The sequence below is a fragment of the Patagioenas fasciata genome, chromosome 8 (genome assembly GCF_037038585.1).
Source record: "Patagioenas fasciata isolate bPatFas1 chromosome 8, bPatFas1.hap1, whole genome shotgun sequence".
Taxonomy (NCBI): domain Eukaryota; kingdom Metazoa; phylum Chordata; class Aves; order Columbiformes; family Columbidae; genus Patagioenas; species Patagioenas fasciata.
Window position 1 is genome coordinate 8,387,061 of NC_092527.1, and position 15,946 is coordinate 8,403,006.

General features: G+C 58.5%; 1 protein-coding gene across 1 annotated transcript; it reads left to right on the forward strand.

Moving 5' to 3' along the window:
* Nucleotides 1-1,105: 1,105 nt before the first annotated feature.
* Nucleotides 1,106-11,364, forward strand: CHST3 (carbohydrate sulfotransferase 3). Its single transcript, XM_065843862.2, has 3 exons — nt 1,106-1,245; nt 7,301-7,508; nt 7,659-11,364. The coding sequence occupies exons 2-3, from the start codon at nt 7,354-7,356 to the stop codon at nt 8,887-8,889; spliced, it is 1,386 nt and encodes a 461-aa protein (XP_065699934.1). The 5' UTR covers nt 1,106-1,245; nt 7,301-7,353; the 3' UTR covers nt 8,890-11,364.
* The last annotated feature ends 4,582 nt before the right edge of the window (nt 11,365-15,946 follow it).

Genomic DNA, 15,946 nt, shown 5'->3' on the forward strand with positions numbered 1-15,946 from the left:
ACATATTAGCTTCGCTAATAGGAAGCCACTAACGAGCTTGTGCAGGTCATTGCACATGAATGCTAAGAAAACTTGCATTTTTTGCCTATGCTACATGCGCAGCAGAAAAACTATGTCAGGAATGCGAAAGAGGGCTGAAACTTTTTATGAGGACTATTTTTTCGGATCTCTCTCTGCCTGCAAAGCCAGATGTCTCCCAGCTCCTCAGCGTCTAAAGTTACAGAGCTCGGAGGGAGCTGTATGAATTTCTGCACATAAACCAGATTAGCCATTTCTATACGATCTAATGCTCCAGACCTTAATCCTGCCCTGTGGGGACAGTGACAGCCAGTGTCCCCCAAAGCTCCTGGTCTGTTCCCAATAAGATGCTCTGACTCCCTGCTCTCCCAGGGCACACAGATGTGTGCTCGCCAGCACGGCACACCGTGGGGTATGGTCATCGCACGGGGCAAACCCAACCGCAGCTCCTGTGCCGGGAGAAAACGGAGTTCGGTAGTTTGGGGAGGAAAGTGCTGACCCTGAAGCCAGATTTGGCCATGGGGTAAGGAGAAGAAGCCTTCCCATGCCTGTGAGGTGGTCATGGGAAAGATGGAGCCAAGTTGCTCGCTTGGTGGGAGAGTAGAGAGCTGGGACAAGAGAGATTCAGAGCAGATAGAGGGAGGAAGCTTTTCCCCAGGAGAACAGGCTGCCTGGAGAGGTTTTGCAGGCTCCGTCCTTGGAGGTTTGCAGGATGAAGCCCTGACCAACCTGGTGTGACCCCCGTATTGGACAGGAGCCTGTGGCCCGAATCACCCCACGGTGCCTGGGAGGGGACTCACCTTGTCCCCGCTGGGGCAATTTCCCGGGGTGTCTGTGTGCTCCCAGCCCCTCATTCCTTCCCACCCAGTTCCCAGGCGGCCCCTTCTAGCCCGGGACGAGGTCTCAGGGCTGGGGCCGGCGACTCCCGGCTTCCAGCCCCGGCGTGTTGGGCAGGCGGCGGGCAGGGAGCGGGCAGGGAGCGGGGAGGCTGGCCCGGGGACCCTGCCCGACTCCGCCCCGGGACCCGACTCCAGGAGCCGGGACCGCTCCCCCCGCCGCCGCCCCGGGAGGGAGGAAGGAAGGAAGGAAGGAGGGAGGGAAGAGGGGAGGGAGGAAAGGAGGGAGGGAGGATGACAGCGCCGTGAAGAAAAGCAGGGGACCCGCTGCCCTCCCTCCTCCCGCACGGCAGGACCAGCCCAGCTCGCCCCGCGGAGCGGCCGCCGCCGGGTAGGTGCAGCGGGGAGCGGGAGCGATGGGGCCGAGACCGGGAGCGCAACCGGCGAGCGGGAGCGATGGGCAGCGGGAGCCCCGGGAACGGGAGCCCCGGGGCGAGGGGGAGGATGGCGGCGGGGCTCAGGCCTTTCCCTCCCGGCGCGGAGGGTTGTTGCGCGAAGTTGGGGGTGCGAGGAGGGGCCACCGCCCCGACCCCCCCAAGCCCCGGGGCAGCGGGGAGGCCGGAGGCTCCGCGGCTCCATCCCCTCGCGGGGCGGCCCCGGGCTCCACCAGCTCCTTTGTGCTCCCTCCGGCCTCGGCTGCTCCTTTGTCTCGGTGCGGGGCCCCCCGCCGCCCCGCTCCCGCAGCGGGGCAGCCCCGGCGGCGCTTCCCTGCCGACCCGGCAGCCGGATTTCAGCGCCCTGCCTTGGGAGAGAAAGTCCTGCCGGCACATGACCGCCCGAGCAGCTCTCTGGGTTCTGCTTTCTTTAGGGGGGAAAAAAAAGAAAATCGAAATAAGGGCTAGCTCTCCCGCTGCAGCGCTGAGATTCCACCCGGAGTGAACTGCGTCTGGGTCAAGAAAAGGAGACTTTCTCACAATCATGCCGGAGTTGCATCATCCGGCCTGTCAGCCCCTACCAGGGAGCAGTGGAAAGTTGTCCTCACCCTTTCCCCTCCTGCCCCAGGCCCTTGGGGCAGCCCGGCCCTCCATCACCAGGAGCCAGCGGCTTTTCTGCCGGAGCTGGGGCACAGCCATCCCATCGGCACCCGATGGGCCCCAGGCACCCAGACAAGACCTGGCTGGTTACTTGGAGGGGAAAGGGCCACCTGGGCAGAGTCCCCACTCAATGCCAGCAGGGATTTCCACAGCCACATTTGAGGGAGCTGCCTACATCCCACTGCCTTTGCACCGCAGGACCCAAGCCTGGTTTTAGTCCTCCGGGAGAAAGTGTCTCCTTTTCCACACACAGTCAGTGATTTACGACACCGTGCCAGGACAGGGATTTAACATTGCAATTTTCCCACATCTGCCATGTTGCTTTGGTGTAAGACTGATTTTTCACACTGCTGGTCTCCCTGCACTGCCGGGACGTGAGCACAGTCTGCATTTTCCCCAGGGCAGCAGGGATTCACTATTCCCCACCAAACATCTCTCACTGCCAGTCCCTCCCAGAGGGCTAGAGATGCCCATCTTGGGGTGAAAGGGTAGTGGAACAGGGCACAGAGCAAGCAATGTCCCTGATTTTTGGGGTGGGTTTGGTGGAGGAGCTCCCAGGCTAGCAGGAAGCGTCAGGGAGCAGGAGCACGGGGCGGTGGGAGGGACCGTGGGCTCTGCGCCCCAGAGAAAGGGCGCATTGAAGCCCTGACGGGTATTTGCGGTTCGCAGCGTGGCTGGGGGATGACAGCGTGCACAGCAGCTGGCATTGTGCTGCCGGCACCAAACGAACAGGGCCGGGCACTCCTCTGGCCTGTCTGGGTGGTCTGCTCTCCAGACCCCCTTGCTGCCTGGCAGGTTGGCGCCTTCAGTCACATACTTTTGCTGCAGGTGATGCTGCAAAACCCACCCTGCCAGCATCCATGGTTTCCAGCAAGTTGGTTTCAAGGTTGTGGTCTTGTTAGCCAACTCAGCTGGTCTCCACTTGTTCCTGGTCTCAGTCAAACCGGGACAACGCAGCCTGATGCACCTGCAGATGCACAATTTTACTCCCATGCCCAGCACTGCTATCTCTGCAAGTCCCATCACATTCACCAGGGACTCAGCAGCAGCAGCTCTCCTCTCTTCTGGGTTAGGAGAAAACACGTCTCTTTGGACGCCAACCGAGGTGAGGGAAAGCAAAGACCACACTGTCCTGGCCACAAAGCCTGAACTGGTCCTGTCACCAACACTACCTGTCCTGGCCACAAAGCCTGAACTGGTCCTGTCACCAGCACTACTGTGCCCAACACCAGCCTCTAAATCCCTTCTCGGCACCGCTTTTTGGAACACAAGGAGCAAGGGCAGCTCATCCGGGTCACCACAGAGCTCACTGTGCCTCCTCGTGGGGGATAATAAACAGTGGACCAAAGACAACCTCGTGCACCTGGCATTTGAGAGCACATGCAATGAAAAACAAGTTAAATTATGCTTGTTTGTACCAACACCCACTGCTCCTGAGCATAATCTCTGCCCTCGCCCACGTCCTCCAGCCCTGGGGTACCCAGTGAAGAGGAGAACAGAGGACCAAGCCAAGACAGGTTGAAAGACGAAGGGGCAGAGCCAGGAAGGGAATGAGAGGAGGAGGAACAAGCTTGGCTCTCGCCTTAGCTTGAAGGACCAAACACGTGGAGAAGCAAACCCGTGGCCATGTCCCCTGAGGGCTGCCCGAGCAGGGGACAACACCTCTGTCCCTCCCATCCCCCAGGGACACTGCAGGGACTGCTACAGGCACCAGTGCCCTGTCCCTGCACAACCAGAGAGACTTTGCATTCATTCCCAACTTTCTCCTCCAATGGGCAGTTTCCAGGCTTCAAATTGGCGAGGTTTGAAGCTATTCTAGGCAACTTTATAAACATCCTATGTGGTGACTTTTTTATTTCTTCCCCTTTTTTAGCTTGAATACACATGTTTTTTGAGCAAAAACTACCTGCCCAGACAGGCTCCCTAGCTGCGCCGTGGGGCAAGCCGAAGCAGCGCTGCGCTGGTGCCATGCCTTGGAGAAGAGCCAAGGGCAGCATGGAAATTGCTGGGAGATGAAAGGGAAGAGGGAAGCGTCGGTGGCGCGTTTCCCAAGGCCAGCCTGGGGAGGAAGTTGGGAGCGGAAATAGTTGATAGAGTAAATACAGAGGGAGCTCAGGATGGGGTGTTTTTCCCCCAGGCTGCAGACAAAGAGCAGTGAGGAGAGCAGATAAGCCTGTGTGCCTTATCTCTTTGTTGTTCCACCCCTGTGTTTTGCTGGCTTGCGCTGCTGCTGTTAATCTGATGAAGCAAAACATCGCAGAGGGAATTAATCTGGAGGCAGCCACAGGTCCCCACGGGCAGGGATGCACGAGGGCAGGCAGGGAGCTGGATGGGCAGAGGGTCTCGGGCAGGGAGGGAGCTGGCGATTAGGTGCTTCACCACCATTCCTCATCCAGGAGCTCAGTCGTTGCCTGTTGAGTCACTGGAGGAAAATGTGACTTCATTCAGTCGCACCTCCAGCTGGCTCTGCCCACCAGCCCGCTGGCAGCTTTCCTTTCCTGCATCCCACTCGGTAGGTGTTGGGGGCAGCTGGAGGAGGGGGATGAGAACTGCAAGGCTTCGTGAAAGACCTTTCCTTTCCCAAAACTGAACTGAGAACCCCAGCTCTGCTCTGCCGGGCAAGCAGTCCTGTGAAATGCTCTGCGGAAGGGCCACAGGAGCATCCTTCCCTTGCTGCTCTTGCCCTGGGGCTATGCTCCTCTTCCAACCCACTTAAAACACAGATGGGAACATCCATCTGAGGAGCCAGCTTGCTGCAGCAAACCCAAATGATCCAGCATGTCTGTTACCGTCTGAGTCCTTCCTTCTTGCTGCGGCAGGGTTAAGTTCACTTGCTGGTAGTGGCAGGTATCCATCCAAGCAGCTTCGCATGGGAACATCACCCACACCACCGCTCAAAAGAAAAGCCCCTTTGCTGGCTTTGACTCAGCTGGGAAATCCGCAGAGCCTTTATCATCTCGACAGAGGGAACTGTAGCCACCCCTGCTGAAATGAAGAGCATTTCCAGCTGGAGGGGTGGGCAAAGGCAGGGAGTGGCGCTGGGGGAGCTCCCTCCAAGCCGCGTGTGCTGCCGTCCAGGGTGTCTTGGTTTAGTGCTCGTGGAAATCATTCCGCCTTCCTTTGAGATATGCAGAGTGAGAGCACTGGCCAAGCCACTGCTTGCTGTCACCAGAGGTGATGTCCATCCGTCTGTCTGCTCACATGGACATCCCCTGGGCAGCATCCTGGCATCTCCCCTCACACCTCCCATCCCAGCGGGGAGCACGTGGGACGCACAGAGCCCCTCTGTTCCCGCTCACAAAGGGACGCTTGTGGCTTGCTCACTGCCCCAGCCCTTGTGGGCCCCAGCAAGGACGAGCTTCGGGATGTCGAGCAGCCCCGGCCAGCCTTGCCGGGTCACCCCCTGTGTCCCCCAGCCTCGCTGGGTCACCGCCTGTGTTCCCCAGCCCTGTGAGGGCCCCCATGCCTGTCGCCACCACCCTGCAGATCCCCAGGCAGGACATTTGCAGCTGACTGTTTATTTAACAAATTGTGTCTGCCCTGAGCCTGTGAATCGGGGTTTTCTGCCAGCGCTGCTGGAAATGGCTCTCTGTGTCATCCCTGTGAATAATTCCTGATCTGTGCATCACTTGTGGTCTGAGGACATTAAGAGGGGGGAAAAACCCCGGGCAGGCTTTGCTCAGGAATTTTGCCTGAGCAAACTAGGACATGCCGTCCTCCTCGCACACAGCTAGGTGACGGTCCCCTGCACCAGGGAGGCACGGGCAGGGGCGCAGGGCACCGCCACTCCTGGGATGCTCCAAACCCCAAAGTCCTTTGCAGCAGCAAACCCAGCGCTGAGAGACGCTGCCACACGCCGAGGGCTTTGTATATTTTATTTCTTCTCCCGGTTGCTCAAATACTCCGACAAGTCCTGTCGTCACGGGGCACAGAGTGGGACCGAGGAAGGGGAACTGGGGTGGCGAAAGGCACCTGCCCCAGCCACCGGCTAGTCCCCGAGGAGCAAGGTGATGACAAACTGAACTAATGAGGCTGTCAAACACGCAGACAGGCGTGTGCGGGGGGACAGCGGTGCCGTTGGCTGCTGGGGGGAGCTCTCCAGAGTCCCTGCATCGCCCCCGAAGCATCGGCTTCCTGGGTCCGTGGGGGCGGGTGTCTCTTTTTTGCAGCTTTTGCTGGGAAGGAGATGGCTCAAAGCCAAATCCCAGGAGCCAAGTGGTTTGTTCGAACTGGGAAACTCCAGTGAGCAACACCAAAAAACGCACATTTTGGCCCCAGCCGTTGAGGAGGTTGGAGCGTGACGCAATGCCTGGCAGGGCTCCCCGCTCCACACCCTGCCCAGGGCCCGTGGCTCAGCGGGGGCATGGCCCCTCCGCCAAACACTGGGGGCCCCCCAAAATACAGGGCTCTGCCGGGTTCCACCCCCCTTCACCCGTGCAAGACGGGGTCACGCTGCCAGGAGCCAAACCCCATCTAAATAAACTTTCCCTGAGTCACGGAAAGTCTGGCCAAGAAAGCAGGACGAGCAAACAGCATCACCCCCACGGCCATGGGAACAAGCGCCAGGTCATGACGCCAGCAAACCCCGCACCTGCAAAGCTGCACACGCGACACATGCTGGGGACCTGCCATGGGTCCCCAAACTGCACCTTCGGTCCCCATAATCTCAACCATGTCCTGATGGGGATGTAGGTTTAGTGCAACTCAGAGCGGCTCCTGCTATCACCCCAATTTCATTGGCACTGGTAGGAAGGATGCAGGGGGACCTTTTCTGCTGGGGGGGATGCTGAGACTCCTGACAGGTTTTGCATCCTTTACCGAGCAGCCACACCATCATTAGGGGTTGTTTTCCTTTCGGAAAAGCCCCAGAAACACTGGACGCCTCGAGGAGGGCTGGTGGCAGGAGCAGCATTTTCTGGCCTGACCTTGTTCCTGGAAACCCCCGTGTTTCATTTTCACGACTGAGCCGCTGCTTCCGTCCCGGGGGGAAGGCGGAAACCACGTGGCCCCATGCTGGAGCCCTACGTCCCTCCCCAAAAGTAGCTCTTCCCAGGAGCTGAGAGCCACGATGCCCCGTGGATGGGGATGAGGAGCTGCTCTTGCTGCTGGCAGCAGGTTTTTGGCCGGTGGGGAGCACAGGCAGCTGTCGGGGCGACGCGGATTGGGTTTCAGGGCTGGCAGGGGTGGCCGGTGGAGGCACAGGAAGGGATCCTGTGTGGGAGATGTGTTTTGGGAAGGAAGAGGAGCAGCTGATGGGGAATTTGGGCAGCTGCTCCTCATGGCATGAAGGAGCCTCTCCCTTTCTCTTGCCCTTGTCAGGGCTTTGCTGACCCTCTTTCTTCCCCCGAGCAGGGCAGAGGATGCCGGGGGGTTAGCCCAGGACACCTCCCCGGCAGGCAGGAGGGATGCCGGCGCACCCCACCATGGAGATCAGACGTGCTTTGCCCCAGGATGCCCGGGAGCTGCTGCACTGCCTGAAGATGAGGAGCAAGTACGCCGTCCTGCTGGTCTTCGTCATTGGCCTTGTCATCATCGAGAAGGAGAACAACTTCATCTCCAGGTAGGGAGTGGGTACCTGAGTCACCCCACGCTATTAGCCTGTATCTCCCCCATGTCCTGAGCTCCTGTGCAGCAGGACCCCCCCAGAATCTCCTGGCTGGGATGTGGGGGTGGCTGCGCTCCCCTCCAGCCTGGGCTGGTCTCCCCACAGGGTGTCGGACAAGCTGAAGCAGTCCCCACAGGCGCTGGTGGAGGCCAACGGCACAGAGACCAGCCCAGCGCCGGCCGAGAATGGGTCGCTGGCCTCGCTGCAAGAGCTGGATGCTGCCTTCTCCCAGCTGAGGTCCCGCCTGCACAATGTCACCCTGCAGCTGGCCAACGACGGGGACCCCGGGCCACGGCGGCACGTGCTGCTGATGGCCACCACCCGCACTGGCTCCTCCTTCGTCGGGGAGTTCTTCAACCAGCAAGGCAGCATCTTCTACCTCTTCGAGCCCCTCTGGCACATCGAGAGGACGGTGACGTTCGAGCAAGGGGGAGCCAACGCGGTGGGTTCAGCCTTGGTCTACCGGGACGTCCTCAAGCAGCTCCTCCTTTGTGACCTCTACATCTTGGAGAACTTCATCTTGCCGGCTCCCGAGGGCCACCTGACACCCTTCATGTTCCGACGAGGCTCCAGCCTCTCGCTCTGCGAGGAGCCCGTCTGCACGCCCAGTGCCAAGAAGGTCTTTGAGAAATACCACTGCAAGAACCGCCGCTGCGGCCCCCTCAACATCACCCTGGCTGCCGAGGCGTGCCGGCGCAAGCAGCACGTGGCCCTGAAGACGGTGCGAATCCGGCAGCTGGAGTTCCTGCAGCCGCTGGTGGAGGACCCTCGGCTGGATGTGCGCATCATCCAGCTGGTACGGGACCCCCGCGCTGTCCTGGCCTCCCGCATGGTGGCCTTTTCTGGCAAGTATGAGACCTGGAAAAAGTGGGCATCCGAAGGAGAGGCTCCCCTGCGCGAGGAGGAGGTGCAGCGGCTGCGCGGGAACTGCGAGAGCATCCGTCTGTCGGCCGAGCTGGGGCTGCGGCGGCCGGGCTGGCTGCGGGGTCGCTACATGCTGGTGCGCTACGAGGACGTGGCGCGGGCGCCCCTGCAGAAGGCAGAGGAGATGTACCGCTTCGCTGGGCTGCCCCTCACCTCCCAGGTGGAGGAATGGATTGACAAAAACACGCAGGCACCTCGAGACGGCAGCGGCGTCTATTCCACCCGCAAGAACTCCTCCGAGCAGTTCGAGAAGTGGCGGTTCAGCATCCCCTTCAAGCTGGCGCAGGTGGTGCAGGATGCCTGCGCCCCGGCCATGCGGCTCTTCGGCTACAAGCTGGCCGGCAACCCCACCGTGCTGGCCAACCGCTCCTTCAGCTTGCTGGAGGAGGCACAGCCCTCCTGGGTCACGTAACGGCGGGGGGAACAGCGGCGGGGGGGGAACGAGAGGCTGCGGCCACGGTCCCGGCCGGCCCGGAGGAGACCCGGGGGTCCCTGCTTGTGGAGATGCTCCTCACCATTGCTGGGTGGAAATCAGCTGTCCCAGGAGCCGGAGCATCCTGGCAGAGCCCATTCTCCAGAAATGGGGAAATCGCAAGGGTGGGGCGGTGGGGAAGAGCCAGAGTTTCGGCACCAGGACCACTTCCCCAGCTTGGGGGCTGTGCCGAGGAAGAGGAGGGTGAGCAGAGGGCGAGGGGGCAAAGCACCTGCACCTTGACCCCCCAGCTGAGAGGAGAAAAGGACAAGACCCTCAAAGTGCCAGCAAGGACCTGGATCCTAAAGCCTTACTGGTTTAGTGCCTTCGATCACCAGCACAGACTGGGAGCTGCCTGGGAGGCGTGCCAGGGCAGGAGTCACCTGCAGAGCCCCTCCAACACTGGGGCTGCAATTAAATGAGGTGATTTGGTGGTCTGATGCTCTTCCAAGTTGATTTGAGAGAGGGTGCGGCTTGGTTTTGGGGGGGGTGTTGCTTTTTGGTCTTTTCCTGTGTATTCACATACCAGGGTCATCAGGTGAATTTATTTATTTATTACATGAAAAAGAGAGGGAGAAGCGGGTCAAGGAGCCAAGCCCAAAAAATCAGAGCAGCACAATCTACCGCAAAGAAATCGACACCAGGGCCGAGGCAGTGGAGGTTGGACTTTGGCCGAAGATCACCAAAGTGCCCCCAGGAGAGCCCCCGGGGACCTGTAACCCCCCCAGATCCCCGGCAGAACGTGGCCGGTGCCAGGGCTGCACCCAAACTTGGTGCCTGCTGGGAAATGGTCAGATTTATTTAATTAAAACCAAAATACAAAGGCGCAGAGGCCAGAGCATCTCCTGTCTCCTTGGTGTCTGTGTGTGTCCCTGGCTGGGGGAACCCCATGGGTATTTGCTGGCAGGTACCTGGTTAGAGACATGGGGAGTTTCGGGATGTTTGCAATGTGCGGACCTTCAGCCAGCAGCAGCCTGGTGCTGAGCTACCCCCTCCAATTCACATTTAGTGAGTTAAAATGCCTATTTTTAGCCCGTTTTGCCACACATCCTTTTACTCCCCGTGTATTTTGGGTTATGGCAGCCAGGCATTTTGGTGGAGGGGAGCGGCTGTCCCCACCGAAGACTTGCTGGGGAGACCCAAGGGGTCCCTGCTGCCCTCAGGCATGGCCAGCAGCCCCACATCGCCTCAGATCTATTGGCTGAAGGCAAAAATAAACAAGTACAAGCGAGGCGGTGGTGGCGGCTGGGCACAGCTGGGCTGCGTGTCTGCCGGCAGAGAGCTGTCGGAGGAACGCGCCGGGGCTCCGGTGACGAGCCGCGGCTGGGCCGAGCTCACAAAAGCCACGTTTTTGACCCAAGAGGGAGAACAGAGGCAGCATTGAGGAGCGCGGGGCCGGGCGGTGGGGAGCTGCCGTGCCGGAGCCCTGGGCGGTCGCCCGCCCGTGCCGGCTCGGGAGGTTCTCTGAGCGCGGCTGCCCCGCTGGCCGGGGAGCATCTGGTCTCAAGGCGTGAATTCGGGGTGCTCGACGCCAGCTGGCTGGGGAGAGGGTGCTAAAGTGCAGAGGGGGCGATAGCCTCGTGGCCCGCAGGCGACAGGGAGCCAGCATCGCCCCCCGTCTCGCGTGCAGCCCTGGGCTTTCCGAGTGAATTGGGTTTTGTTTGGCGGCTTCCCGCTGGGAAAGCAGTGGGGTCGGCGAGGTCAGCTGGGTACCCCGCAGCTGTGGGCTTCTCCGGGCTCCTGACCTTTCCATCACAGCTGTAGCCCCCGAGAGGCTGGAAGAGCACAAACGTCCCTCCCTTCGCTCTTCTGCACAGAACTGCTCTGCTCCTGGGGCGGCCTGAAGGCTGCAGGGGACCTGTTGTCCCCCCACTGACAATGTCACTGCCAGAGACTTCAGGACTTAGCAATGAATGTCATCAAACTCGTCGTGGAGTAATCGCTCCCAAGGAGGCTGTCGCTGTTTGTCTGGATAGCAGCTATCTCTGCAAAACCCGAGGACGAGTGTGTTCGACTTCTTCTGTATCAGCAGCTCCATGCAGCGCATTCCCTGTGCCCGCAGACGCTGCCTGCACATCGTCCTGTGACAGCCCCGGCGCCGTCGTGCAGCCCCCAGCTGTGACGCTCGCGCCTGCGCCGCAGGGAAAGGGCATTTTTGTGTGTTCCAGGGGTGCAGGGGAGGATCATTCTCTGCTGCACACACCGTATTGCTCTGGGGCTCCCGTTTTGCCAGGCGATCCGATCACCACCGCACGCATCAGGGACCTCTGCTGCTGCACGGGTGGAATCAGATCAGTCCAGGGCAAAGAACTGCCTGGAAAAAACAATTTAAAACAGCTACTGTCTGCTTCTCAACATCAAAACTTGTTATTTTATACCTTATAAATAGAATTTACTTTTTGCAAAAAACAACAAGGACCCTTTTTATTTATTCCGTCCCCAACAAAACTCATCTTTCATCTCCAGTTTTTCAGTGACACCAGCTCGAGGACACCAGCTGTTGTCTGCTTTCCATAAACCACAGCACCCAAATCACCTAATTTTGGTGGAGCTGGACCAGCCCATCACCTGTATTTATATGCAGCACCCATGTACTTGCCAGCTGGTCAGAGATCCCACCCAGAAAAGAGATTTGTGAGCACCCGAAAGGTGAAATGTGTTGGTGTCTGTAATTCGACTGATCTTTGTACCCGAGTGAAGTGGCTCCGTGCCGAGCTGCTCCCCAGCTCCTCTTGCCCTGCCCGTCACAGCTCAGTGAGCATCCCGCTTCCCACCCAACCCGCTGTCCCGGGCAGGGTGGATTTGCCAGGCAGGTGCAATGAGAAGCTTAATGAGCTTTATCCAGCTCAGCCGGTTGGTTGTAAGGATTGGAAAGGCCTCTCCAGCAAGATGTGGGCAGCAGAGGAGCTGCATCTCAGAGATGCCTTTCTCTTGTGGGACAACACTGAATGGGTTTTGTGGCACTAACCCTCGTGGGTGGTGGAGGATCAGGAGGAATGTCAGTGGTCGGGTTTTCCTCAACAAAAGGGAGAGGACTTGGGGAAGATCCTTTGCTCTCAGCACAGGTTTTGGGAAATAACCAGCATTCACTCCCGAACTGTGGGGTTTTCTCCCCCTCTCCTCCCCAAAAATGTCATTACAGTGAAAGCACAGCATATAATAAAACTGTGTCCCTAAAAAAATCAGCCTCACAGACAGGCAGCCTTTGTCCGAAGGTGTAATTACAGGATAAATATGGGATGCAGACCAAGAAATGCGGTCTGCTCAGGCATGCGGTCTCTTAAAAAAACACAACAGAAAACAAGGCTGTCATTTAATGCTGAAATGTCCACGTGTGCTGCAGCCCCTGTCCCTTGCTGGCCTGCACTGAGCTAGGCCCCGGGTGGAGAACCATAGCGATGCTTCGGCTCCCTGTGGAACTGCACCGAGCCCCGCAATGGGGTGAAGGGCACGGGGGGGTCTGGCCTACAGGAGAAGGTGTTGGGGCTGGTGAGGGCACAGGTTTGCTTGGACGATGGGTTTCACTCCAGCCCTGGCAGAGAAATCCCATCTGATAGCACCGCGAGGGGACATGGGGGATTAGCTCGTCTGATCCCATTAAATGGAGCAGGAGCAAGCGAGGCGGAGGGGATGTGGGGTCAGGACAGTTGGCGGAGCAGCCGCGAGTTCTGAGGTTTGGGATAAACCTTGTGCCGAGCTGGAAAAAGGCCTTTTTATGCGTTTTTGTGGGCCAGCCTGGCCGCTCAGCTTCATGGCCCAGCAGACATCCAGCGTGCCAGCTGCTGGGAGCAGTTTGCCACCTGGGCCATGCATTAAACATCAGGGTGTCTAAGGTGGCAGGGAAGCAGCAGGATGTACCTGCTGTCCAAAGTCAAGTCTGGATTAGAACCTGAGAGATCCCTTTTTGAGTGGAAGAGAACATACACGGTTTACTAAAGCTCTCACTGGTGCTACATTGTCTCGTGTCACCCACAATAACCCCGAGGAGCAGCAGGCTCTGGCTGGTGGCCCTGTCCCACAGGACACGTGTCCTCTCACTGCTCCGGGTGACCTGCAACAACTGTCTCTCTGGTGACAATAAGCATCACCACAATGTGCCTGAACTTCCCCAACACCACAGCTGCGGCAGAGCAAGTAGGTGAGCTGAGGCAGCATAGCTGCAAGCACTGACCTGGGCAGAAAGAGGGGGTAGGAGCAGCCTTGAGTTGGAGAAGGAAAGGGGTGGGGTTGGGTTTTGATTCCCCCCCCCATCATTTATTTGCTTGTTTTAAGACAAACCAAGTGCTTTCAGGAGCTGTTTTATTTCTGAAAGCTTGAATTCCTTAACAAGAGGGTTTTGTTTTGGTTGTTTTTTTGGTTTTGGTGTAGATGGAGGAAGACTGAAGCTGCCTCTGTTGTGGTCCCTGCTGCAGGCTCCCTGCACTGCACCTCTGGACACAGGTGCTTTCTTGCTCTAAGGTGCTGTCTCTTGCTGTGGCTTTCCCAATGTGTGCTTTTTCTCCCCACTCCATGCCTTTCCTCCTCTAGGGAAGGAGCAGAGCAAGGCAAGCAGGAGGGGAGTAAACCTTCCCCCGGCTGGCACAGAGAGAACCGAGCTGCTTTGGTCTTGAGAGAAGCTGCGTGTTCCTCATGGCTTCCCGATGCGTCTGGCACCGCGCGGGAGTCACGGCTTTGTGGGCTTAAATGGGAGCAATTAGCCCCTGTGGAATTGTGCGCTGGTCGGGGGTGTGTTTTCTTTCTGTCCTGTGGCATTTTTGATGGGAAGCTGGAGGATGTCCAGGAAGAAATGCTCATGCTCAGCTAGAAATGATGGGCTGGAGTCAGTGGGGCTGAGGCCGTGCAGGCAGCTCAGGTGACAACGGATGGTTGTCGCCATCCACACTGGCCTCAGTACAGCTCCCCCTTCCCTCCTTGCTTTGTGTTTCCCTTTGTTTGACTCTCCTTCCCCCAGCCCTTACTTTGCCCAAGCCCCAAGGCCACTCTGTGCACAGTAGGATGGGAAGGGGATGCTGGGCACCCCTCTGACATCCCCTTTCTGGCTCTGAACAGCTATTTATCCCTCATGCTGTTTTGCAAAGCTACAATTAGTTTGAACTTGATTTGCTTTGCAAAAGCCAACCTAATGGTCCAGCTGTGCTCCCCTTGTGCTGCCCGGGCCGATGGCCACCCCAGCCCCACTGTGTGCCTCTGCTGTCCAGATCCCCAGCACAAGACAAAGTCCCCTCTGAAGGTGACCAGCTCTTACTGCAGTGCCTGTTTGCAGATGGCTGCAGAAATATCATCAAAACAACATATTTGCCAATGCCTGGGCGCACACCTGCAGACAGAAAGGGCCCTTCAGCCGCATTTCTGAGCATTCGGAGTTTCTTCCTGTTTGCCTGGGGCTGGGTGTGAGGTTTTCACAAAAACTCCCTTCATCCTTCCCTGTTTGCCTTGGGTGCTCTTTCTGCCAGTGACCTGGTCTTGCTCGTTGGTTCATCTCCAGCCACCTCAGAGGTGTGTTTACCTTTTCTTTTAAAAGATCATCCTGATCTTCTGGTGTACAACTGGATTCATCTGATGATCCCTCTCAGCCTTCTCCAAGCTGAGCAGACCCAGATTTCAGCCTTTTCTCATAAGAAAGATGCTCCAGACCCCTGACCTTCCTCAGATTCATTGTTATTTTTCCCTACGGAAGGTTTTAGCGTCCTTCCGCTGAGCCCTGCAAACAAAAAGCACAAACCTACCTTCGGTTTATTTCTGCTGAGGCCGTGGGCTTTCCTGCCAAGGACCTTGCTGTGGGATGTTCCATCCCTCCTCTCTCAGCTCCTTTCCAGGCTGAAGAGTCCTCTTGTGTGGAGCAGGAACACCCCCCACGATGCATTCGACCCCTTTGTCACCCCCTTCCCAGCTCCCTGAGCCCTTCCTGTGATGGAGGGAGGGGAGGTCGTCCGGGTGTCCTGCACCACACGCTGGACTGGGGCACCCGTGTCTCATGTCCCCACGGCCAAGCCGGCTGCACCCTCTGGTGGCCACCCTGCCTCCGGGCCATGCCGTGACTCCGGGCCATGCTTGTCCGGCTTCTTCCGTCTCCCACCCGAGGAGTTTTGCTCAGCACTCCGCTGGGAAGGGGCTCCGGCACCAGCTGGGGGAGGAATGAGGAGCAGAGGGAACCTTCAACTCATGACGGGAAGGGGAGCGCGGGGGCCGCTCTGCCAGCTCACAACGCCACAGTGTGTGCAGCAGCTATATTTATCCACACGGCCGGCAACTATATTTATCTGGAATGCCACAGGAGCCAAAAGTCTTGGGGGTAACTTCCGTGCTGCACGATCTGAATGTGCTTTTCACTGTAAACCCCATTCTCTGTGCCCTGTTCCTCCGTTCTTTGGCTATGTTATCCACCCAGCCTGCACTCTCAGCCAACTTGTGGGGTTCCTGACGAGACCCTCCGAGCCACAGACACTGCAGGCTGAGAAATGTGAAACTGGGGGACAGCAAGAGGGGAGCCCCCTCTGCTGCCAGCCCCCGGCTGCCCCCAAAACGGGGCATTGAACCAGTGTGCATTCATAGCTGACAAAGGACGAGCCAAGGGGGCTGGACAAACTTTCCGAAACAAAACAAAACAAAAGTCTCCTGTTTTTGTTTGTTGGGGCTTTTTTTAAACAGATGAGCTCATGACCATTAAGTGCTGGGGTTTGGCAGGGTTGACCGCACATCCTCAGCATGAGCAGAGCCGCCTGCCTCCCACAGCACCCCCGCCTGCTGCCCGGCTGCCGCTGCGCTCCCGAGCCGGCTGGCTCAGCCCTCGGTTCGCAAGGCCCCTTCCCCACGTGGGAGAACGTAAAGAAGGTGAAAAGCGAAATGTTCTGTACTTGGGACTCTGGTGCTCAGACCTTGCTGAACCCAATCCCTCCCTGCAGCTTCCCGGCTGCCACAGCCGACCAGCCGGTAACGGAGCCGCCCCCGCGGCGAGGGAGGCGGTGGCTGGAGCGCGATGATCCGGTGGCCATCGGGG